This window comes from Accipiter gentilis, chromosome 4 (assembly GCF_929443795.1).
Source record: "Accipiter gentilis chromosome 4, bAccGen1.1, whole genome shotgun sequence".
Taxonomy (NCBI): Eukaryota; Metazoa; Chordata; class Aves; order Accipitriformes; family Accipitridae; genus Astur; species Astur gentilis.
This window is the reverse complement of record NC_064883.1, coordinates 23,772,380-23,796,330: the sequence shown is the minus strand read 5'-3', so window position 1 is coordinate 23,796,330 and position 23,951 is coordinate 23,772,380. Positions and strand designations below refer to the sequence as shown.

The 23,951-nt window shown below is 40.5% G+C and overlaps 1 protein-coding gene across 5 annotated transcripts in view; it reads right to left on the bottom strand.

Moving 5' to 3' along the window:
• Positions 1 to 7,781: 7,781 nt before the first annotated feature.
• The window catches only part of STEAP4 (STEAP4 metalloreductase), a 29,619-nt gene continuing 13,449 nt past the window's right edge, over positions 7,782 to 23,951 (bottom strand). For 2 of the 5 annotated variants that reach the window (XM_049798550.1, XM_049798551.1), the window contains 5 exons: positions 22,757 to 22,842; positions 20,923 to 21,378; positions 19,112 to 19,639; positions 18,349 to 18,513; positions 16,067 to 17,341 (listed from right to left, as the gene is read on the bottom strand). In XM_049798550.1, the coding sequence (XP_049654507.1) occupies positions 17,072 to 17,341; positions 18,349 to 18,513; positions 19,112 to 19,639; positions 20,923 to 21,378 (1,419 nt within the window). In that variant the 5' untranslated portion in view covers positions 22,757 to 22,842 and the 3' untranslated portion in view covers positions 16,067 to 17,071. Of the gene's footprint in view, positions 14,725 to 16,066; positions 17,342 to 18,348; positions 18,514 to 19,111; positions 19,640 to 20,922; positions 21,379 to 22,756; positions 22,843 to 23,951 lie in introns of those variants that run through there. The other 3 variants (XM_049798548.1, XM_049798547.1, XM_049798552.1) reach the window with 2 other exon arrangements.

Sequence of the window (23,951 nt, the reverse complement as noted above, 5' to 3'; positions counted from 1 at the left end):
TGTAGGTTATTGGAGACACCGTGCTGAACCTTGTTAAGAGCACGTATATTGGCGTCTGGGCAAGAAACCTTCCTAATTAAAATAGGATCCAGGTACAGTCATAAAAATATTAAAGGCTGAAAGATTGAAAATAAGTGGCAAAGAATATAAGTGATAAGATTTGAAGAGTTATACACTGATAGGTAAAATGTCAAATAGTGTATATGTATTGCTAGTAGCTTAAAGATAATAGGAAGGAATTTTTAACTGCTTTAGTGATAAAAAAACCCAGATAAGATTCAGACCAGTTGGTAGACAAAATACTAGAACTGTACAGCTGTAGCTGTATAGAAAAGGTAGATGTGTTTTGTAAGTTTGGGAGTTTTTTTGTACTTGAACTCACATGAATACCTCATCATCCTCCATTTGCAGTGCTTCTACTGAGAGTACTGGTAATGAATACTGCACTCAGTAGTTAATATTTGCAAGATTATTTAAATTCAACCACACATGAGCAAAAGAGCTGAGAGACATGTAACAAAGTGATGTATTTTATATGGTTTGTTGGGTAGGCATTTTGTTTGCACTGGTGCATTTGTTTATTCAGTTTTTATCTGAGGAAAAGGAAGGCTGCAAAGGATGGCTGTTCGAGGAGATTAGCATCTGCCTTCTGAAGGGCTACTGAGCTATGGTCACCTTTTAAGTTACAATAAGATCATAGCATTAGAAATACACCAGTAAGAAATCTGTGTAGAATAAATAGCTACTGATTTTGCAGGTCTCAGAGAATGTAATCCCTGTAGTGGGAAGTCTGAAGTCAAGCAACACAGAATGCTGGTACTGCTGCCTTTTTTTGAGATAATTCAGTATACTTTCCTAAGAAAAGACCCAAGTAAAATAATTTTGTTTAGCAAATGAAAATTATGTGCGCAGTTTACATTCCATAGCTTTTGCTGGATTCTCTGTAATGGGATGTTAAGAAAGAATTCAAAATGGAGCTACAGTAATAGCATTAGTGCCTTAAAATCTGATCACAAGTCACGTTCATTGTGTATACTATGCTTTGTCACAGTGAACAAAGGCTAGCGTAAACTCACTGCAAGTCACATACTTTCTTCTTGCTTGTCTTCCTTCCCTCTGCCCCACTAAGTCTGGGTAATTTTAACCCTGACATGAGCTCGCACATGATGTGGGAATTCAACCACCCTGAACTGAAAGCCTTTAGCCGCAACATGCTGCCAGTTATGTTCCCATCTGGTGTACTGGCTGGGAGCTTGGTGGGGGCGTGCTGAGGCGTCTTGCTTTTCTGGCAAGCTGGGTGTGGAATTTGTCCTTTCCAGAACTGCAATAAAAGAAGCTAAGGAGGAGACAGGGAATTAAAGTGTAAAGTTCGAATTTCGTGTTTACTTAAGACATCTGAGGGGATAAAAACTTGACAATAAGTGTATTACTTAAGGAGGGACAAAAAATAATCTCCTTATACTTTTAATTGCCATAACTTGAGAAGAGGCATAAATTCAAACAGTGGAAAGGTAACTATAGCAGAGACCAGAAATCTTTAATATAATGCCTCACTCAGTGCCCGGAATGAATGGTGCTCCACTGTTATGGTGCTTTTTCTTCTCTTTAACACCACTCTTTCTTTTTCTATGTACTGCACATTATTTCTACTCAGTTCTGCAGCCAGTTATTTTGTACAAGGATTTTCTGTAAGAGCCAAGTTTTTATGTTGGAATCATCAAATAATGTACTTGCGAGGATAGGGGACAGGGGGAAGGCGTATCTGTCACTTTATAGGTAAAGAGAGTATGGAGATTAAAATTTTCTATAAATTTTGATTGTCCAGTTTGAGCTTCCTCAATTTTCTGCCACCCTGTATGACTTGCAGACTTTTCCCTCCCTGCTCAAACCTCTTTAACAGGTAATTCAGTGGTGACTAACTTCCTTACTCCATTCTCCTTCCCTTCTTTGTTTCCTCTGTGTTCAGCATTGTGGGAATTCTTCATCGCCCACTGGGCATCAGCAAGAATATCACTGAAGGCCTAAGACAAGATAACCTTAATTGTGGATGGTGCAGCTAGTGAGGTTTTGATATTGAGATTTTTGAGGCTAACAATCAGCTTTTATTCCATGCAGTACAATAACACAATCTACCACGTCCATTTCATTATAAATATAGCAGTTTGTGCATTCTCCATGCATGAGTTCTTTACAAAACTAAAGCTAAAATGCAGTTTTTCAGTAACAACAGTAATTTCTAAGATCTTGCAGCTTGCAGTTGGATGGTTCCAAGATGGTTTTTAACTAGAGTTATAATTACGGTATAAAGATACCTGAAGATAACAGTGATACATGTCTGCGACTTGGAAAAGACATTTACAATTCTGCTTACTTTGCATATCGCTTTACAACTGGTCTTTATTCCTTTACTGCGTACCTTATTTCAAAACCTTCAGTACTGAAAGCTTAGATAATTTAAAACGCATTGATAAGAGCTAGAGCAAGTCATGCAAGCTCCTTTAATCCTTTTGTTGAATAACATGGGGTCACGATTCAGATCTGTTCTGTTTTTGCCAGACAGAAGCCAGAGTAGGAAAATGAACTCTGTGTAAAAGATTGCAGCACAGAACAAGTTCAGTGATAAGGCTTCTGATTCCCTCTGTACCGCACTTTTTGCAATCATGTGTCAGCATGTATGTCCTGATATAAATCAGAATATATATTATGCTACTTTACCTTCCGATAGAGTAGGACTCAGCTGTACTGGCTGGTAGATAGGCATTAGCTTGTAAAACTCCCAGATGGAGATGGAAAGTGCTGCGAAGCCTGATTCTTCTGAAGCAGTGTTTTAGGTGTCCAGCTACAAGAGGGTATTCCTAGTTCCACTCCCTATTTTTGGAATGACTTCATTAAAAACCTGTGGCTGTCTATTGAAACAATGGACAAATAGTCCAGGAGGCCAGGCCTGAAATGCATAATCTGTGGGCTAAAGGAAAAGTTTCCTACTTGTTTGTTCTCTTGATTAAATTTTCAGTTGCACAGTGGCTTTGTTTTAATATGTGAGCTGAAGCATCTTGTTTTACAAAATCTCCTTGAGCTAGGAATTTAAAGGACAGCTTGTTCTTAGGTAGCCTAAAAGTCATTTCTGCAACTTTGTGGGTGAAACCCCTAAGCTTTAGGGGTTAGTTATGTATTATTTATGAAAAAAAAAAAAAAAAAAAAAAGCATTGTGCTGTTTTTCCCACCATGTTTTTCACTTTGCTTGGTTCTGCCAAATGATCCAGTTGGAGGATTTAAGGATATGCTCTGCTGGAGTACCAGAGTGGTGGTAGGTGGGAAATAAGCTCATAGCTGGTTAGTCAGCCATGGGGCAGTACGTCTGGGCATAAAACCAGCATGTAGATCATAGAAATGGTGTTTCAGGTGTCCAAATTCTGTGATTGTCACCCATTAGATGCCTGATGTCCATTTGGGCTCTCATTTTTACCTCCTAGGTTTCTTGAGAATCTAGGCAGATAGTGTTTATTCTGTCCATGTCTAGTGCTTGAACTGAGTTGATGCCACTGCAGTGCTGCCAGAATTCATCTTTGTTTGCTGAGCTGTAATTTCCATAATCAATGAGACTGGCTGAATTACTGGGGAAATGTCTTGGGCTGGTTTGAATGTGACTCGCATAGTGTAAGTGGCATGCAAATAAACAACTCCGAGAAAATAAAGGTTTTTTTATTTGCTTGTTTGTTTAAGTGACCCACTACCACAAATGATGCAATGGAGTTTCTAGCATTTGGGGAAATTACAAGTTTCAGCATGCCTGGAGTGAAAGAGAGGTGCTAAACCTTGTGGAGTAAAATCACTTTCCTGATCGTGATGTCTCCACTTGGTGCCTGTTTTGGTTACTGTTGTTGTTACTACATGATGTGTGTTGAAAATTCCTCAAATATTGCAACACACATCCTGAAGCGGCCAACAAGATGTATTTGCAGTTCCTGTCTCAAAAGTTTATCATACTTGAGTACACTCTTAAAGCAATGCTAGTGAACACAAAATTTCTTCCTCTAGCTGTGGTTTTTTTTTTAAATATTTTTTCTCAGATGTATAGTCTATTCTGTTTTTCTTGTTCCTCATATTAGCTTTTTTTCTCCTTTTGTTTCATTTCTTACAACCTTTCTGAGTTGCTAAAGATTGAAGGAGCAGCCTGTTGCTGTCCCAAAAAGTGCCCACCAGATGTCACACTGGTGCTTCTAATACAGGCACATCAGCCCGTGCTTGATGGCTTTCTAATTTATGCCTGATTTTTACCATATACAAATATAAGTTCAGCCAAAGGTAGAAACGGAACCCACCTAGACAGGCCTCAGATACCTGCTGCGGGAGCAGCTCCTTGGGTCTCAGTGCTGATCTGTAATAGAAGCTGTAATATTCCTGAGATGTTCTTTGTGCCAAACTCCCTTTTTAAATATCTAACGGTAGTTTAGGAGTTTATATATAGGTTCTCTTACTGGAAAAAGCATAGGTTTATGAATATATTTTTGGAAAACCACTCTGAAGTTTTTGGCTAATATCTAAATGTTTGGGTATGATAGTTCTAAATAACTAGATTGGTTAAGCAGTTTTTTTTTTTCTAAGCAGTATTTTATTTCTAAAATAAGCTGTAAGTCTTGCCACTTCAAGTATTCCATTTTGCCATCTTTTATATGAACTAGATCACCGCAATCATTTCTCTTCTGTCTGTTGGGGGTGAGGATCTTTTTGTCTACCTAGAAAGAGTGAGCACCGTCTACAAGCAAGATCATGATTAGTCAAATAAAGTCAGAAATCTGTTTAATAATACTGTATTATTAAAGCCAGCTCTGTATAATAATGTATTAAAACAGTCATATTTGGTGCATTGAGCTTCAGGACATGGTACCATGGCTATCAGGTCAGCTGATGCTATACAGATTGTTCTGATTTCAGATTTGTCAGATGTCTTGTACACCTTTTTTTTTGTTGTTGTCATATTGATGCTTCTTTCTTGTCCATTTCTTTTGTAGCTCAGCGTTGTTAGCATGTACATTATAGGTGGTTCTTCCTTATTCTTCCAGTAAAATGATTAGAATTTTCAGGAAAATAAAATAAGGGTTCTATATCACCTCTTAGTTAAAACATCCACATATGTTGTTTGAAACTGCGCATAGGGCTTATGAGAAAGTAAAAGGGTAAAGAGACCAGATAGGCTGTCAGTTGCTGTACTCTGTGCTTCAAAAAGTTTAGGGCTCTCTAATTAAAAAAAGCTACAGAACTTTATGGTTTTGGTGTTCTGATAACTGTATATTATCATTAACAACAATACATATTTTTATATAATCTGCCTGCTCTAGGAATATTTACAGAGGGTAATAATCACTGGCTGTTGTGCATGCTTGACATTACATCCAGGGATTACATCAGGGCCTTGAGCTGTTTAAGAGTACTCTGCAAGTTTCCAGCAAAGCTTTCCGATTCCCTTTGAATTTTCTTTAAAAGTTAGAGCAATCGGTTGGTGGCAGCAAACACTAAAAAAAAGGCTCTTTGAAGTTTGGAGCTGCTGTCAGATGTGGGAGCCCAGTCTGGGCAGTGTCCATTCAAGGATGGGCTCCCATGGCTGGCTAAAGCCCTTGTGAAACCAGCAAAGCTGTGGATAAGCACAGTCAGCTCCACACTTTCCTGGATTAGGATGTTTGTATAACTGTCTAAGGATGTCCCCACCCTCCTCCCTTTCTGCTTTCATCCATGGGTTTTGTGTCTTTGTTCATTTCTGGTGTTTTTCATCACCTTTCCTATTGGCTAATATCTAGTATAACTTTCTGAGGATTTAGCTTAGGCATAATATGGCCAAATCTAACACCACAAAGCATTGTCAGCCTTTCACATACATGTTTCACACACATACTTCACAAAATTGATCAAAACTAGTGTTCTCATCATGTTCTAGAGTGGAAGCTAATGAAAATATGAAAGACTGGGGGAAAAAAAACCCCAAAGCTATAGTCTAATAAACCTGCAAACATATTCAGGGCAGAGCCAACTCCGTAGTAGTTCTGACATGTAAGGTGGTTATATATGGTTATTATGATCATGACCACCATTATCTTGGATTTAAGGGACCCGAGTTCTTCACTGGTAATGGGCACAGCAAGTTATACCTGCATAGTCCTATTTTGCACAGGAACTTACAGTGATGCAAAGACTGAATCAGTGAACTGTCTTGTGAAGCTCTCTGCTGAAAACTTACTTGGGAGAGGAGGTCACAGATATCTATCTTCATGCTTGTAGAAGTGGCCAGGCTTTTTCCATCTGAGAAGTAAATAAGTCTGCTTCCTCTGGAGGTTTGCTTTCCTTAAGAAGTGAGTGGGGTAGAGGGGGATGGAGAATGAGTATAGATTAAAAGGAGTGCTTTATTTTGTTTCCCTCATGAACTCTGTTAATAAAACTAGTCAGAAAGCAATTCTCTGCAAATACTGCCCTCTTCCTCTCGGGAATAAAACATGGAGGCATGTTAAGGTGTATCATTGTCCTGGCTGAAAGACCTGATTTTAAAAGTTGTCTTCAATGTAGATATATGTTAGGTATGAGTACTTCGTACCTGATTTTCTTATTGATTTGGGGACTTGATTTTCTTCTGATGCAGGAGTTGGAGCTCAGGGTGTAAACAGTGGTCAGATGCCTCTGATTCTGTCTACCTTCATACACTTCTCTTTACCTCCTCATAAACAAACAAGACTTTTTTTTTCTTCCCTCTGAGTCTTTCCACTTATTTAATTTGTAAAAGCTTTAGGTAGAACTTCCATAATTCAACTAATTACAGTATGAATATTCAGCAGAAGTAATCTTATTTACGCATTTACTACATCCAAGATTGAGATTTAAGGCACGTTCACAGAATGCATTAGCACTACACCTAGTTCTTGCACTTGTGTTCTTGTGTTCCCTTTTTAGCTTGCTGCTTCTGCCATAGGTAACAGATAGATTTAGTTAGTTTATTTTATTATTGTGTATTTCCTAAAAATGAAACATCCCTACTTACGAAGTTGTTACTATATTTTTTACTAAATTCATTTTTACTGTTTTTCCTGGCACATCTCTGACAGAAACAGTGTTTGGACTGATCACTGAAACTTCTCTCCAGATAGCTAAGGGGAAAATCCATGGCTTTTTATTTACATATACTCTGTGCTTGTACTAGAGTGACCTACTTAAGAAACTCTGCAGTTTTTGGTTGGTTTTTTTTCATAACCATGTGGGGAAAGCAGCAGATGATGAAACAGCATGATCATTTTTTCATTTGTCTGTTTTTAGGAACTCTCAGAAGAATAAGCAAGAGGTATGCAAGTGGTAGCATTCACACACTCATTCCCACATTTTAAAGAATAAAAAAGCATTTTTTGATGCAGCGTAACCTTTTGCATTACACAGGCCATTAATGTTTCATCCAATGCTGGTGTCCCTATGCTAAACTCAGTGACTTAGGCTTGACTAAAGCATCCACACCAGCAACAACATTTGATCTAATTTTTGCAAGAGACAGTGAATCCACCCATATGATAATAAAAGGATAATTATTCTCACTGGTTTTGTCTTTGTTGTGGTTTAAGCCCAGCTTAAAGAAAAGCTCGTGGGTCTAGACAAGGCCAGGGAGGGATCCGTCACCAATTATGGTCATGGGCAAAAGACAGACTCAACATGGGGAAGAAACAAAATCAATTTAATTTACTACAAATCAAATCAACACAAGGGTAATAAGAAGTAAAACCAAATCTTAAAACACCTTCCCCCCACCTCTCCCTTCCCAGGCTTAACTTCTGTCCTGATTTTCTCTACCTCCTCCCACCAGCAGCACAGGGGGATGGGGATGGGGGTTGTGTCAGTTCATCACACGTCGTCTCTGCTGCTCCTTCCTCCTCAGGGGCAGGACTCCTCACACTCTTGCCCTGCTCCAGCGTGGGGTCCCTCCCACGAAAGACAGTCCTCCATGAACTCCTCCAACGTGAGTCCTTCCCATGGGCTGCAGTCCTTCATGAGCTGCTCCAGCGTGGGTCTTTCCATGGGCTGCAGTCCTTCAGGCACAGGCTGTTCCCTCACAGGCTTTCCCATGGAGTCACGGCCATCTTTGGGGTCATCCCCCTGCTCCGGTGCGTGCTCCTCCTTGGGCTGCAGGTGGGCATCTGCTCCCCCGCTCCCCTCCGTGGGCTGGGGGGGGCAGCCTGCCGTCTCACCACGGGCTGCAGGGGCATCCCCTCCTCCGGCGCACCTCCTCCCCTCCTTCCTCACTGACCTCGGTGTCTGCAGAGGGGTTCCTCTCACATTCCAATCCCCCTACTGACTGCACATTCCCTTTATCAAATCTGTTCTCCCAGAGGTGCCATCACCATCGCTTATGGGCTTGGCCTTGGCCAGAGGCAGGTCTGACCTGGAGCCGGGGAAGCTTCCAGCAGCTTCCCACAGGAACCACCCCTGCAGCCCCTCCCCTGCTACCTAAACCCCACCACACAACCTCAGTACAGTCTTCAAGGCACAACCAGAAGGTTTTTAATCTAAAAATGATTTAATCTAATCATATGGCTTTAACTCCAAGCATTTTTGTTGTATCTTTCTTGTGCTGGGATAATGATATTTGATACTTGTGCTTTGTCTCTCTAATGGTTCTAGTACTTCTCCTAACCTGATCATTTACAGCTTATTAGTCTTCATGTTCTTTTCTTTGGAAAGAGCTGTTGTGATGGAGCCATGTATTTCCTTATGTGTGTTCTTTGAAAATAAGTCCAACAGCATCAAATGTCAAATACCTAAACCTGGGAAGAATTGAACAAGCTTCTTTACTCTCAGCCTCTGGGTAGAGTGATTTAAATGGAGTTGCACCTTTGAACCAAGTCAAAGCTGCCTAAGTACACTTGTGGTTTTATCTGAAGCTTATGTGATATCTCCCTCTATGCTTTTCTCACACCTGCTGCTCTGTTAAACAGTCCCAGAGTTGCATATGTTTTCATAGCTTGTATTTTTTTCCTGCTGTTTCATAAAACACATGAGCTGCTTTTTCCCAGTTACTGGATCATGAAATTTTATCAATAGGATAGTGACCTGAGTATGTTTTATTGCATTCACCTGTAACTTTTTTCCCCGAAATGAATGAATTAAATTCCTGTAGTCTGTAAATGTAAGGAATATTTCCACATTCTTAGACCATTTTTGGTGTAATGGACTTTTCACCAGAGTCTTCATTGTCCCTTTCACAGCGTGGAACAGTACGCAGCCATTGCTCTCTGCAGCAGTTGAGTACCTTTCCCTCCCTGTACATGTGAAAATCACGAGACCATGTTAGATCTTTCTCCTGTCCTCCCTTTCCTACTCCCCTTGCGTATTTGAACATGGTTCATAACCCTTTTTAGTAGGCCCTCTGTGAATGGTTTTTAGCCAGTGCTTTGCAGGCTACATCTCCTCGGGCTGGAAGTGTGGCATGCAGTCTTTGTTCTTCTACAATGACCTTCTGCAGAGCTGGATTCAATGGTGTCGTGGCTGAAAATGCACCATTCATCAAATCGACTTCATGTGTCTGACCTCCATTGCTCATAAGGATTTCCAGGGTAATAGAGCTTGCACATTTCCTCAGCAATGATTTTGTGTTTGTTTAGAATTGTTATGTGTAATGGTGGGCCTGCAGCTAATTCCTGAGAAACTCCCTAGAAACCTACTTATGCGGTGGTTGTTCTCCATATGGATGTACCAGAGTAGGCTACAGAAACTGTAATTCTGCAGGTAACATACTAGCTGTTTTCACAGTGTTATTAACAAATTTTTATTAGCATTTATTTTTTGTGAAATTATGTTCAAATTTGAGATTATCTGCAGTGACTGTTAAAATTTTTGGTTTTTTACTTTACTTTGTTTTTTTAAGTTAAAAATGAAAAAAGTTGTAGTTGGAGGTACCTTGAGTCTTTCATTGTCATCATCAAGAGACTTTAGAGTGTGGTTGTATCTCCACATATGCAGTAGGACCAGTATGATTTATATTTCTCCATAAATATATATATAAAATCACATTTTCTCTTCTTATACCCGAGCTGCTTCTCTGGAGTAATATATATGTTCCATATATAGCCACCATTCTGGACACTTCAGATAAGTCATGGAAATCATAAATTATGTTGGCTGAATACTACAGTTAAAAAAAATTCAGGCTATGTATATATATATTATTACATACATTGAAGTGAGGGTAATCAGCTGTCAAAATAATTTGCCAAAAGTTGTGGTGAATTTTCTAATGTTTAAATCAAGTTCAGCAGTTCTTTCAGAATATCTTTAATTCAGGAGTTTTCAGCCTGTTTTAATGGATTACCTGCCAGCAATAACAAATGGTAACTAGGATAAAACTGCATGTTGTCAGGAAGCTTAAACTTTACAGCAATCTGCATTACTGTTGGAAAATTTGTAGGGGTCTGTGAACTGAAAAATATGACAACTTCTGATAATTCAGAAAGGAATTAATTCAGGCAGTGTCTACAGCCCGTGTTCTGCAGGAAGAGAGAATAGCTAATCATAAGGTTGCCTTCTGGCTCTCTAATCTGTAAAGCTCCTCGTAATTAGAGAACTATCCTCAGCTTCAGGAAACCTGCATCCAATTCCTCTCCTTGCCTCTGACTTCCTACATGATGTTGCATGAATCACTGACACAGGGATCATTAAAAAAACTTGGGATATGTCTGTGATGGCAGTTAAGTGTGAATCTAAGCATCAGCTTCTTTGTAAAAGGCAGGGAAGACAGCTTTGCCAGGGAACACGGGTGTTTGTTTGTTTGAAGAAGAGAAGCTAGAAGGTTTTCAGTGATTCAAGGTATTCAGTGGTGCTTGGGTATTTGGTATTGTCCCAGAGGTCAGCATGTAGCTGCACAAGCCCCTTCATCCCTCCTGGACTTCTGTAACTGGAGAGGCGGTATCTGTCAGGCTCTGGCAAGACCGAGTATCTTAAGTTGTTGGATTTATTTAGCTCAACAATGTTAGGCAGACTTGATAGTAAAACAAGACTGGAGTTTCTGCAGTGTGACTTGAGGTTTGACCTTTAGACCAATCCAATTAGAGATGGGATTTGCTTTCCAATCTTTACTTATGGGATTGGAAAACAGAAGCTACAAGCAAAACAAATGAACTATAATCCTGTATGTATTTAACATAATTCCCTGCAATTACTTCTGCACCCATTCCCTCCGATTGCCTGGGCTGGTTAGGAGGGATGGGGGCACTGCCTCTGTCCTGTCCCGGGGCTCCCAAAGCTCTGATTCATTGCTGGCCAAGTGGGGAGGGGAAGCTGCCCCATCCCCTCCGTTCTCCCAGGGACTAGCCCTTTGGCCACCTTGTCAAGTTCTGCTCACCCTGTCCAGCTCTCACTCGTCTTCTTCATTGAGTATTGTGGGGTTTCCTTTGGTTCAAATTTTCCTGCCACGTTAATGGTTTAGCTTTTCTTCAGTGAAGTCCTGTGTTTGATTTCGCTTCAGTTCTTTAGCTATAAAATGAAGATGATGGTGTCTCACATTGAAACAGAGCAGTCTTTTAAGCAGTCTCTGTCCTGTATCTGACCAGTTGGAGACTGGCATCTCTCCTGATTCTTTTCCCCCAGGGAAACAGTTTTTCCAGCTGTATTCACTACTGAGCCATGTAAGTCTTGTGCCTGATGCACAGCTGGGTTTGCTACTGCTGCTGCTCAACAGTGAGTGGGGTGGGGTGGAGTGGCAGCTACCTTTGGAAAGGTTGTTGTACAGGATGAGAAAATAGGCTGATTTGTACCAATTTAGACTGGGGAAAGAAGGCTATGGTGGGATTCTAAATCATGGGTTGGACTTCTGGGGCTGCCAAGATCAAACTCTTCATTTAATTATTTATAAGGTACTGAAATAATTGGTACAATGCAACGAAAAATGTGTGACATTTTCTGTCATGGAGCCAGTAAGAAAGAAGAAAAACAGGTTTGTCTTTTTCCTTCTTTCCTTCTCTCTTTCTCTCATTCTAATAAATTTTTTACTTTCATTCCATATACTTTTGTCCAGAATGATTCTCTGAAAATACCTCCCTCTTTCTATGCCAGCACTCAGTCATAGATAATCTGTCCCAAACATGCCTGTTTTGGGACATTCTGTTTTGGTCTAGTGGTGTTCAACCACTTGTGTCCTACAATGATAAGCATATTACAATAACTTAACATTTTTTCATTTTTCATTTATCTATTTTCTGAAGTCTCTAAAGAGAGATTTATAGAGACTACACTTTCTCATCTTCCATAAAACTGGGAGGAAAAAAAATTAATGGGTAATAAACTAGGAAAGGCCTCTGCACTGATGTTTAATAGCTTGAGTCTACTGATTGCAGTTAAGCTTTCCCTAGATTAAATCTGAGGAAGTGTGAAGAGAAGCCAGCACAGTGAAGGGGCTGTATTTGAATGAATCTCAAATAATAAGCAAATCTGGATGTGGAAGCAAAAAGAGAGAGGAATGTGTGTGAAGCCATTTAAAAAAAACCACAACCATTTCTGGTTTGCAGCATTTGGAGACATTAGCTAAGTTTCATGCAATTCTCTGAGGTCTGTGCATGTCCTCTCAAGGTTCTGCAGTATATTTTTTTTGTAGCACTGAAGTTCCTCATAAGAAAATAATATGTCAGGGGTCTATTCATGTCAGAGCTAATATTTATGTCAATTCTGGACTCCCAGATTCAAGAACATTAAATTAAGGCAATGTGCAACAATAGGAGATGTGCAGCTTTTCTTATCATGGTGATATATATATATAAAAATCTTGAGGAATATCATCTTCTTCCAGGGAGGAAATCATTCATGTTAATGTCAGGAATTAGAGATACAAATGGTGATCCACAACAGAAGCGTGTAGAATGCAGAGGAAAAAAAGGGTCTCTGGAGGAGACAAAAGCTTCCATTGTGCACGGAAGAGAAGCCATATTTAGGCTATTATGGGAACACTGAAGATTTATTAAATATGTTAATCATAGTATGGAAGAGCAGCTAAGCATATGTTACATAGTTCCTGTGAGTGTTCATACTATTCACCAGTTCATTATTTGGACTAGTGAGTCAAACAGGCTCACTGGTGTTTGAGACAAGAGGTGCTCTTGTAAAATCTTGTGTCTGCTAGGAGGTAACAAGAGCGAAGCCGCAAAAAGCTGACATGATGGAAAAAAGGGGCTTTCTAGACTGGGTCATGAACAGTCTTGTCTTAGAGTGAGAAGTGACTGTTAGATGAGGCAGAGAAGGCTGACAGAAGGTCATGCTTTAGGGCAAAAATAAGATCTCAGGACTCAGAGTGTGGTGTGGTGGAACTGAAGGGAATTGCTCGGATCTCCATGGCTCAAGATCCAGCAGTGTCTGTGGTGTCAGCTGCATCCCCTGGGGCCAGTGTGTGTCTGACATCCCATTACTGTCTCCAGTAAATCAAATTAATTAAAATAATTTCTTTTCACTAATAAGTGCATTTTTTTGGTTGAAACGGATATTCCCTGGGTATAACAAAAAGGCAAAAGGAAGTTAAATTAGCCACATCATGCAGGATGTAGAAGTCTAAAAATCACACTATGCTGTAGTGCTCTCCATCAGAATAAAACTTTCTTATGCAATGAAGTCCAAGCTTAGGTGTTATCATGACAATGTCCATGTGACAATTTATTTGAAGAGCTGTAATTTATATTTTCTAAGTGTTGACTCTGATTTAGAAGTAGATTGAGAGTCAATGCTTTATTCCTGCAGGAATTCTTAGAATGGCATTGTGTTCATATGCACATAAAGGCTCTTCTTGGTTTCTGGGAACGATATGGAAAACGCCCTTTCCAAAATTCATTTCATGATCCTTCTGATCTCCTCTCTGACCAGGCTTTGTCAGTACATAAAAAAAAATATTAAAATATGAAGAGCTCAGCCATGAGAAATGTATACAAGCTACGAACAGTTTTCATAACACTGGCTATTGTTTTCAAAATATTGCCACTTGAATGCTTTTAGTTTAGCTATCATGTAAGATTACTGAAGGAATTTGTTTTCTCTACAATGTTCAAGAAATAAATATGTAAATTTGTGAAACAAATACTCCCCAGCTGCCCAAGAATAACAGGATATGAAATCCCTCACTTTGACTGGAAAAACAAGTGCTGCTGGAGATCTGACCTATTATCTACTGAAGTCAACAAAGAGCCTGCTGCTGACTTCAGATGCGAGGGCTTTGGATCAGCTCCTGAGAGCTGCCGCACACGCACCCCGTGCAAACAAACAGCATTGTCTCCTCGGTTTGTACACAGCAGATATTGGCACTTTGTTCTTGGAGTAAACAGCAAATTGCAAATCATACCTAGCCGCTTAGCATTTTCAGTAAATCTCCGCCTGTGTTTTAGCGTAACAAAGCAACGTGATATCAGTCCCTCAAGAAGTCCTTTTGTCTTTCCTGCAGGAGCTATAGTCCTGTGTGCATTTGAGACTATGGTTTAGTAGTGAGTGAATATATAGGCAGTATTCAGTCAAGCTGCAGTTACTTTGCACTCATTCTCGGCAAAAATAAGGAAGACCTGGTTTGGCCTGTGCTTCTCTTTAACACAAGGCACTCAGAAACACACAGGAGCCTGTTCAATGAGAGGAAAGGAGGCAGAGCATTTGCAATGTTTGTATTTCAGAAAGCATAGCTTCTAAATGGGTGTTACTTGCCACGACTGTTGCAGTTTAAACTCCAACCCGTAGGTTCAGCTGTGAGAGAGAGAAAAGGGCGGATTTTAGATCTGTATCAGGATAGGCAGACGCCCTGAAAATAAATCCTTTAAAAAGTAATACCCCCCACCCCCCCCACCCCACCCCCCCCCGATCTGTATTACTGTCTTGGAACTGTTACAATTTGTACTAACATAAATCTGGAGTAACTGTCACTGAGGTCAGAATTTGGCCCCAAAATGGCAAATCTAGAGGATAATCACTCTAGGCTGCTGCTACTTATTTTCTGCTCTGCCTGTCCCTTTCTCTTCTACCTTTGCCTGTCCCTTTCTCTTCTACCTCTATACACAGATAAACACACCTACTGTCTTGTTCTTCTTGCTGCTGCTTCTGCCTCGCATCTTTAGGGAGCTGTAAAGAGCTGTTATAGGCATCCTCACAACAGTGTTGTTGCTTAGGCATTTTGAGCCCATACCCAATCCCCTCTGCAGTAAATGAGTCTGTAAGATTAACATGGAAAACCTTTGAAGGAAGATTGAAATGGAGTACTACTCCATCATGAGATGGGTCAAGGAAAACTGTATAGACCTACATCAACCATATGCATATCAGCTTATGACATGCCAAGTATGACATATGCACCAGTGCTGGTTAGTAAGAGTACTTGGTGCCAGAATTATTTCGAAGAAACCTGGCTCCATCAATTGCTGATATCCCAGACACCTTTACCATTCTTTTGGGCATTAACAACAGGTTCTTTCTGGGCCAGAGGATGACATGAAGAGGGGATGTATGTCCAGAACTGAAAAAGACTCCGTTTTTGAGAAATGTTTTGAGAAGCATCATTCAGATAGTTTTGTTGTTTTGTTTTTTTAAATCTGCTTGATAGTGCCTGTTTGAAAGTACAGTTAGCTACACTAGTTAGCATGCTTATACTTTTGTATTCATGAGTATTTATCCTCTGTATGGACAGGGAGGAGAAAAACAGAGAGACAAAAGATAGTAAGCAATTCTCCTGCTATAAAAACAAACACAGTTTGCCTTTTCTTTATTCTCCAATGTGAAGGAGGCTGTCAGATCCTCTGTTCGCAATTTAACAGGAGGTCACCATCCCAGCTGGATCCTGTTTTTCCACAACATTCTCAGCCTACTTTGATGACTACGCAAAGATCTGTTTATGCAAGCATCCAAGGAGCAAACAACAATGGGAGAAGGTGAGCCCAGGTAGCTGGCTGAAGACAGGATCCTATTTTATTCCTTCCCCCAAGGCATTCCAACACCTTTGTGCAACTAAGCATAGCAGCAGCTGCACTGTATCAAAAGAGACTCCAGAAATGATAACAGAGCTCAATACTGTAAAAAAAAAATTCTTTATTGTGGTTAAAATATGTTTATTTTCATAGAATATCTGTAATATTGCATCCAAAGGTTTATTTTTTGAAAAATCAGCAATATTATCTTCATGAGATATAACCATGACATATAATACAACCCCTTCATAGAATAGGATTTTCCTTCAGTTTCTTTCCTTACAACTCACTGCTTACACAAAATAATCACCGACCACTTTCTGCCTATACTTGAGAAGCTTAGGCTCATGAGCACATCTCACATCTTTCTGCCATTTTGGTCTCTCCTCCATTCCCTTGCCACCTGAGTTTCTGGTAGAGCAGTAAAAGCAAGGATTCAGTAATCCTTGGCCTGTACACTTTGAACATTAGAATTCCTGTACACAAACCAAACAAATCTTACTCAACCCTCTCTAAGGTATGAACATAGGTCTCTTTTGGATTAGATATTAATGGAGGATAAACTAGTACTGGGAGGAAGAGAGCTCTTCCTCAGCCAGCATCCGTCCTGCACTCATTCTATGGGTGCTGGTGGCTTCTGAGGGGGGAAGCAGGGTGTGTGTTCATGCGTGTGGGTGTGTGTGGGTGTGTGTAGGTGCATGTAGACCTGAGTCCCAATGGGCAGGATAGGGAAGAAGAGCAGACGCCATCTAACACCAAAGGTTACTCTGGTTCTGCCCAGCTCTGGAGAAGATTTGGAACGACAGAGGAGGGACATGGAGCAGCACTTATTTCTCTCATACCCTTCTTAGGAATGGAGGGTGAATAGGCAAGGGGGAATATACTGAGCAAAAGAGGGCCTGCACCTGTGTGAAGGTATGCCTGGGGTGCATGAACAAAATGGCCTCATTTGATTTGTATTTTAATGCTTGTATTTGATGTTTGTCATTGGGGTGGCTTTATTTCACTCAGGGCCTGGGCAAGTTTTTCACTTTTTCTCTCACTCTCCAGATAAAGGAGGCTCAGGACTTCAGTTTGATATGCCTTCATAATGTTTTTTTTTTTTTTCTTCTTTTTGATAATACAGGTTAGTCTAATTATACAGCAGACTTATTGATAATGTAATTTGACTGTTCTGAGTATTGGGGATTCCTCTCCCAGCCCTGTCGAATTCGTGTGAGAGGTTTGTCTAGACAAGGAAATATCAGCACAAATTTGACAACCAGTACAATGCATGGAACAATGAGAGAGAGCATATAGGCGTTTGGAAGATACCATCTGTATGACGATGGGCTCAGGAACCGGTTTCCACCGTAAACCAGTGTGTGTGCAGTGCACAAAATCAGTGTCAGATATCCCAGTTTGGACTAGGGGAGAACAAAGCAAAGAAAGAAAGAAAGAAAGAAAGGGACATTAAAACAGTAAATTAAACCAGAACAAATGCAATCTACAGGACATGGTAAGCTTTGTGGAATGTGCAAACTTTGGGGCTAATTGGGGACTGCTGAAATGAAACTGTTTCGTATAATATAAAGGCTCTTATTGTTTTTTAATAAAATGGATCTAGGTGAAACACACTTTGTTTTTTTCCTCCAGCAACAATCCTGATAATTTTTGCTAGCTCACACATACTGCCTACTGGTTATCGTATTTGTGAAAATGCAGAGAAAATGCTGAAATTCAGTGGAGAGATCCAAGCTTTTATATGCTCTAGTGCTAGTCCATCCAGAACTACCATACTGTGCAAGTTTTTGGCCTTGATAAAACATTCATTGACAGTAATTTCCCCTTCCCTTGCTTCCCTGCCCCTGCCAGCCCAGCTCCTGCAGAGGCATGGCAGCTTGCACCAAGCTTCCTCTGAACGGGGGCTGAGAGTATAGTGTTACCAAGGGCAGCCTGCTTATAGGCACAGCAGTTTTTAGCGTGCAGAAACTGCAGATTCTCCTTAGATGCTTGGCATTGAGAGGATCTGAGTTATAAAGTAATTTTTCAGACCGATTTTAACTGAATTATCTTGTGAACCAACAAAATTAGCCCAATAAATGGCTAAAATATTTTCCGACTTAGTATTTGTGGAATTTGATAATTCCACAATGTCAGCTTTCTGTTTGTTATTTAGGAGCTCACGACTTCCCAATTTTCTCTTGTTAATGCAGTAATCCCAGTTGTACCATAATCAGCCATCAGAGCAGTTGTGGTTTTTTACAGGTGACCTGTATAGCCATGTAGATTCTTTTTTCACTGTGTGATGGTGGATAGTGCACACATCACATTTGGAGATACTAATGGAGGAAAGCCCTAAGTCTCTAGTAAACCTGTCTCTGGTCATAGTTTATAAGGCAAGAAGGTGTTTTGGAATAAGTCTTTTTCTTACCTGTACAAATCGAAATTCTCGCCAGTTGACATTGTTGCTGACTGAAGGCAAGGAAGTTATTCCCAGAAGAACAAATAAAAAAAATCCTAAAATCCCCAAAGCCAAATAAGAATCACTAAGCCAGGCATTTGTGGTGTTGAGTGGTTCTGTTTTATTGTTCAGTGCCTGAAGAAAAGAAGACCAGGTTTATCTCAGTGATAGCAGTTTTAGGATGAATATGCAGAAAATATCCTTTAAGGTAACTAGGAGATAAATGTTATACATTAACTCTCTGAAAATCATCGGAGATTTACTTTGAACACCTACTCAAAAAACAGAAGAGGCATTACATGACATATAGGTTCCATGTACCTATAATTGTGGTGCGTGTTTTATGCTGCTGTAGACCTACTGTTGAGGACAGGTATGTGATCCTTTGTTAAATGAGGTCAGAAAGTCAAAATATGTCCCATTCTAAAGGTACATGGTGAAATAGGGAAATATGTTTCTTTAAATTACTCTTGATGTTTAAATTTTCCCTGCTTATTTTATTAATATATAAACTATGTAGGAGGAAGACTGAAGCCAGAAATCCCCTCAACTCAACATAATATCCACAAACGTTGGATATACCACTGGTTAAAAGGAACACAGAAACCGGGAAAACAACCGTATTGTAAAGAACATTAGAATGTCCACATACATTTCTGAAGCTTGAGATAGAAGGTAGTCTTTGTAACAGGGACAGAAGAAAGGAAGACATAGAGCAGGGAACAAAACCTACCTGGGAGACGATTCGGCTGCTGATTCTCCATCTTACGAAGAAGCGAATTGGGATAAGAAGAGTGTACAAAACATGTAGAGAAGCAAATGCCAAGGCTACTAGTCCAAGTTGTTTCCTACACAGCATCCATTTGTCCAGCCAGTCTGGGAAACGGTGGTATTTGGTACCTCTGTATAACTGAATAATTGCAGCAAGTACACCAGGAAGATAAACCAAGGCAAGAAGGATGAGTGCCAATATAGGGCAGATCCGATTTGGAATGGAAATTGCAATAAAAAATGAAAAGTCTTTGTTTTCATAAACATAAGGGTAAATTACATCACGAGCCAAACAGTAGAAGAAGAAGAATGCAGTTAAGCCAAGGGACAAAAGGACGGGAAACTTCCACATTGGAAAGAGCTGCAGAGGGTAATTTTCTATTTCCTGAGCAGCCAAGAGGGATCCCTGATCTACTGGAGTGAGACCCAGTGCACGAACAATGGCCATCACCATTTGTTTAGCTTCCATGTCGTCTCCACAAACAAACACCTGCAGCCAAAAACAAACAGAAGTTTTATTTAGACACTTTTGTGACATTCTCTACTGCCATCCTGCCTGGGTATGGATGATGAGCACAAGCTTCCCAGGCTGTTTGTTGGCTTCCCTGTTGTCCTTAATTTATATAGGCAAAAAGAAGCCTATAGGTACTTTCTTGGCCAACAAACCCAAGAACTAAGAATATTAATCTTTTCTTTGGGGAAGGAGATTGTTTCAAGAGGCAAAATTTTGTATCTGAAAAGATCAATGTGTAACACACTTAGTACAAGTCTTTGCCTAGAACACTTGACATACTTTTCTGAAGACCTGCAAGCAGTTTGTAAGCACAAGGTTTTATAGTAGTAAATAGGAGCAAAATTTTCAATAGGAGTACAGAGGAGCAAAATTTTCAATTTTTCTTTCTAAGTCTAGGAAAATAGTGAAGAAACAGCCTTTTCTGTGAGTGGTCAAGACAATACTTCTTTTGGTCCTGGGAGAAAGGGGGCAATTTCTGCTCTGTTTGATATGATGAAGGCTTGTAGAACCTAGGCTTGGAAGTCCTTGGGTCCTTAGTTTAGCCAAAACCATTTATCTGGCAGCAGAAAGCAAAGCTAGCAATGGTTGGAGTAGCTGGCTGATTTTGTGCGTTGTACAAGAGCACTGTCCCTCAGAGAGACAGAAAACAGGGTAGTAATAAATGATTTGTCTTCGAGTAAGCTGCTGTGTTGCTTCCTAGGACCAGCTCTGTGCTCACTGACCTGTGTTTAAGAAGCTGGTTAAAATGGTTTGTACACACTGTTGTGTTAAACTTCTGTGGTGATGGATTCTGATTTAGAAAACTTTATGAATTTATTCACCTTCCAGCTCACTTCTGCTGCCCATACTCATTCTATTGCCCCATCATATCCTTTGACTCCCTTTTTTTGCTTTCTTCATTTTATTCTTGCTTTGATATATTCCTCCTATTTCCTTTCTGTTTAACTTTACAATCCCAAGGAACAACTGATGCAACCCTCATTTCCTCCTGATTTGCCATCTCTCTCTTTTTAGCTCTGCTATCTTTCTTTCCTTGCTTCTCTAGTGTCTCCAAACACCTTACCAAGTTTGGAGGCAAGGTATTGATATTCCTTGTCATGCCAAAAGTAAATTTTAGCTCACATTTAATTTGAAATGGGCAATTATAGTGAAAATACCATCTCAACCCTGTCTGATTTGTGTGTCTTGTGTGTGTTTTGTCTAGCTGTTAAGAAGCCATATGATATATAACTCTATGACATAGAGTTGCTCAGTCTTACCTGCCGGCTTGCATCCAATGTGCCCGACTGCAAGGCCCAGGCCGACACGGTATTAAAGGCTTTCACAACCTTAGCGCCAGGCACCAGCTGAGCGAGGTACTCTGCATTGGATTCAGGATACTGATTTATTTTTAAGTTGTTGCTTACATCCACCAAGACTTTCCCACGCAGAATTTCTGCTAGTGATATAAGAAAGTTGTAATGTTGCCTCTGGATTGCGATAATGATGATGGCAGCTTTCTGTGCTGCCTCTGCATGGCTGAACACCTCTGCACCCTTGGGAATCAGGCTGGATGTCTGTGTGCTCCGGCTTCCAAACACGACAGGGTAGCCGGACTGCATCATTTTATGCCCCAGAGCTCTTCCAAAATCTCCAGTTCCAAATATGCACACTGTCTCTCTTTTGCTAGAAGTGTTAGGAGCCAAAGCCATTGTGTTGGAAGAATTTTTATTCATCTGTTAAAAAAAAAAAGTAATATGAACAAACTAAGCAAAACATCAATTTCTTGAAAATGAAAGGTTAGCATCCACTCTGGCTATACAAAATAAATATCTGAGAGCTTTCTTGCCTCTTAAGTCTTCCTGCACACTCTTCTGAATGGACACTCTCAGAAGACTTCTGTACAGTTTTTAAAAAACAGTTCTGGAGATTCACGTCTCCATCTCTTATGGCACCCTCTTTTCCATCCATTTTATGGATTTTAATATTCAGCTGAACTGTTGCAGTTTTTCTCTCTCAAAGGGAAAGCAGGAGCAAAAGATACAGGAGCACAGACAGCAAGGGTTGCACACGTTTCAGAGTAATTTCTGCTTACTTATGCTATAGAAAAAACATTGAAGAGGAGTGTGTTTCTAATCAGATTAGAGCCTGGAAGATATTTTGTAAAATACTCGTGTCACGTCCCAATTTCTCAGGACGATGACTGAGGTTTGCTGATTCCCAGGTCAGGACTAAGGTGAAACAACACCAGGGATGTTTTATCTCACAAAACTCAAATTTATTCACTCACAACAAGAATTGGCATGCTCACCACAAAAATTGGTATGCTCACAACAAAAATCGGCATGAAACTATGTCAGTAAACTGTGTAACACGCTAACCATACATCACCAAACACATACTACAGGCCTTGCTTATTTGGGGATCAGTTCAGGGAAGACAATAAGGAGAGCACACCCATTGAGTCACGAGGTTCAGAGCAGACCCCCTTGCTTTCTAGACTCCTTCTCGGTGAGGAGCCCAGGGGTGGCTGGACCCACTCCTAGTCCCAGACTTGGTCAACGGTTTATGTCTGAAGGGATGAGGTGTAGGCATTATCAAAAAGAGAGAGAGAGAGAAGAGAAAGATTTCACCGGTCCCGAGTCCAGCACTGGTCCAGTCAGCCGAGGGTTCCAGTTCCGGTGGGATTGCGCATGTGGGCTTCAGTTTGTGTCCTTTTATCATCCTTGCCCCTCCTTCGGGTGGGCACTCAAACACATTAGGCTAGTTAGGTGTCATGAGCAGTGTGTGACCCTTTGGGAAATGGGTCCGTGGTCTTGGGGGTTGTTTGGGGAGTAACTTCCCCTTCCCTGCAGATGCGATCTTTCACTGTGCATGGTGAGCTTTCCTGCTCAGCACATCAGAACAGCACAACAGAACACGGAGCTGTGCACCCTCCAGCACACTCTCCCTGTCCGGTTGCTGATGGGTGCTGATTGGCTTCTTTTCACCTGTGGTTCCTTGCTATGCAGGTTCATCCTTAAGCAGAACTTGCCCCATCATGATATTTGAGACATTAACTCTTTCAGTCTCTCACAACTTGAAGAAGAGATATTATAAAAGGTAGCTACAAACCTGTCTGTTGTCCTCAGTATTTCCTTAATGAGACTAGTCAGTGCCAGTTTGTTTTATTATTGTTCTTCAATTTCCTGAAGAATATCCTGTGAAGCATTTGGACAGTGGAATTGGAATATTTAATGTTGAACATTTATTTTTTATATTTATATATTACTCATAATAAAATTCTCTTTGAGGTTTTTATCTATCCTCCTTTATCTCTGTACCTAGAAGCTTCAAAGTCTTTAATGTATTATCCATGCCATAGCAGTACGTACACTCTGTACTAGCACAGTGAGACCCATGATACAAATACCGAATAAAAAAGGTCTGCTCCAAAGGTCTTGCAGTAGGTCCACATGCTGTTGTCCTCACTTTACAAAAGGTGAACTCAGACCAGAAAACCTAAGGCCCGAAGGAAGACCTCCAAGAGGAGGTCTTGAGAGATTCTCTTGGATTTACCAGCAATTTAGTACTTAGAGCAGCCATTCAATTTGCAGGAGCCCTGATTCAAGTCTTTCACTGCATCACAGATAACTGTCTTAATTAAAGCTGTGGGAATAACTGATTTTGCAATTTTCAGGAAAAAAATGCGTGAAATGGTTAGCTAGACCTAAAACAATTGCTTTGCTACTGCTGTTTATTAATCCTTTGCTTACATTCTTCTGTGAAGCACTGTTCAGAATGAAACTCTGCCATTTAAAAATACTGAGATGATGTTCTTCACTTTCTTTCATATTTTTCTCTAGCCAGAACAGTTTTTCCTTTTTAAAAATCTGGCATGATTTAAAATTGTTTGACCCAAAACTTTTGTTTGGTGAGTAAAAAAATCAAGCCTGAACCTCCCCCTACACTGCGGTGACCTGGAGTTAAGGGCCGTGAGTTGGGGATGCAGACTTCTTTTTGGCCTGTGCTGGAGGCTGTAAGCTTCATGAGCAACATAGGCAGAGAAATGCGTATTCTGAGAATCATATGTGAAGATTTTGGCTTGAACTAGCTTATATGTAGCTAGCTAGCCCTTAGTTGGCATCAGTGCCTGCTCAGCACTGTTCTTGCAATGAGCTGTGGGAGCCCTGGGATTTAGAAAGCTGCCAAGGGAGTTTGCTTCTGGTCATTAGGGGAAAGCATCGATTCAGGCAGAGAAGGACCCGAGGATCTGTGTGCTCGTGGCCTGTGTGGCTAGTGCAGGTCCCACGGGAGGCTTTGCAGCACA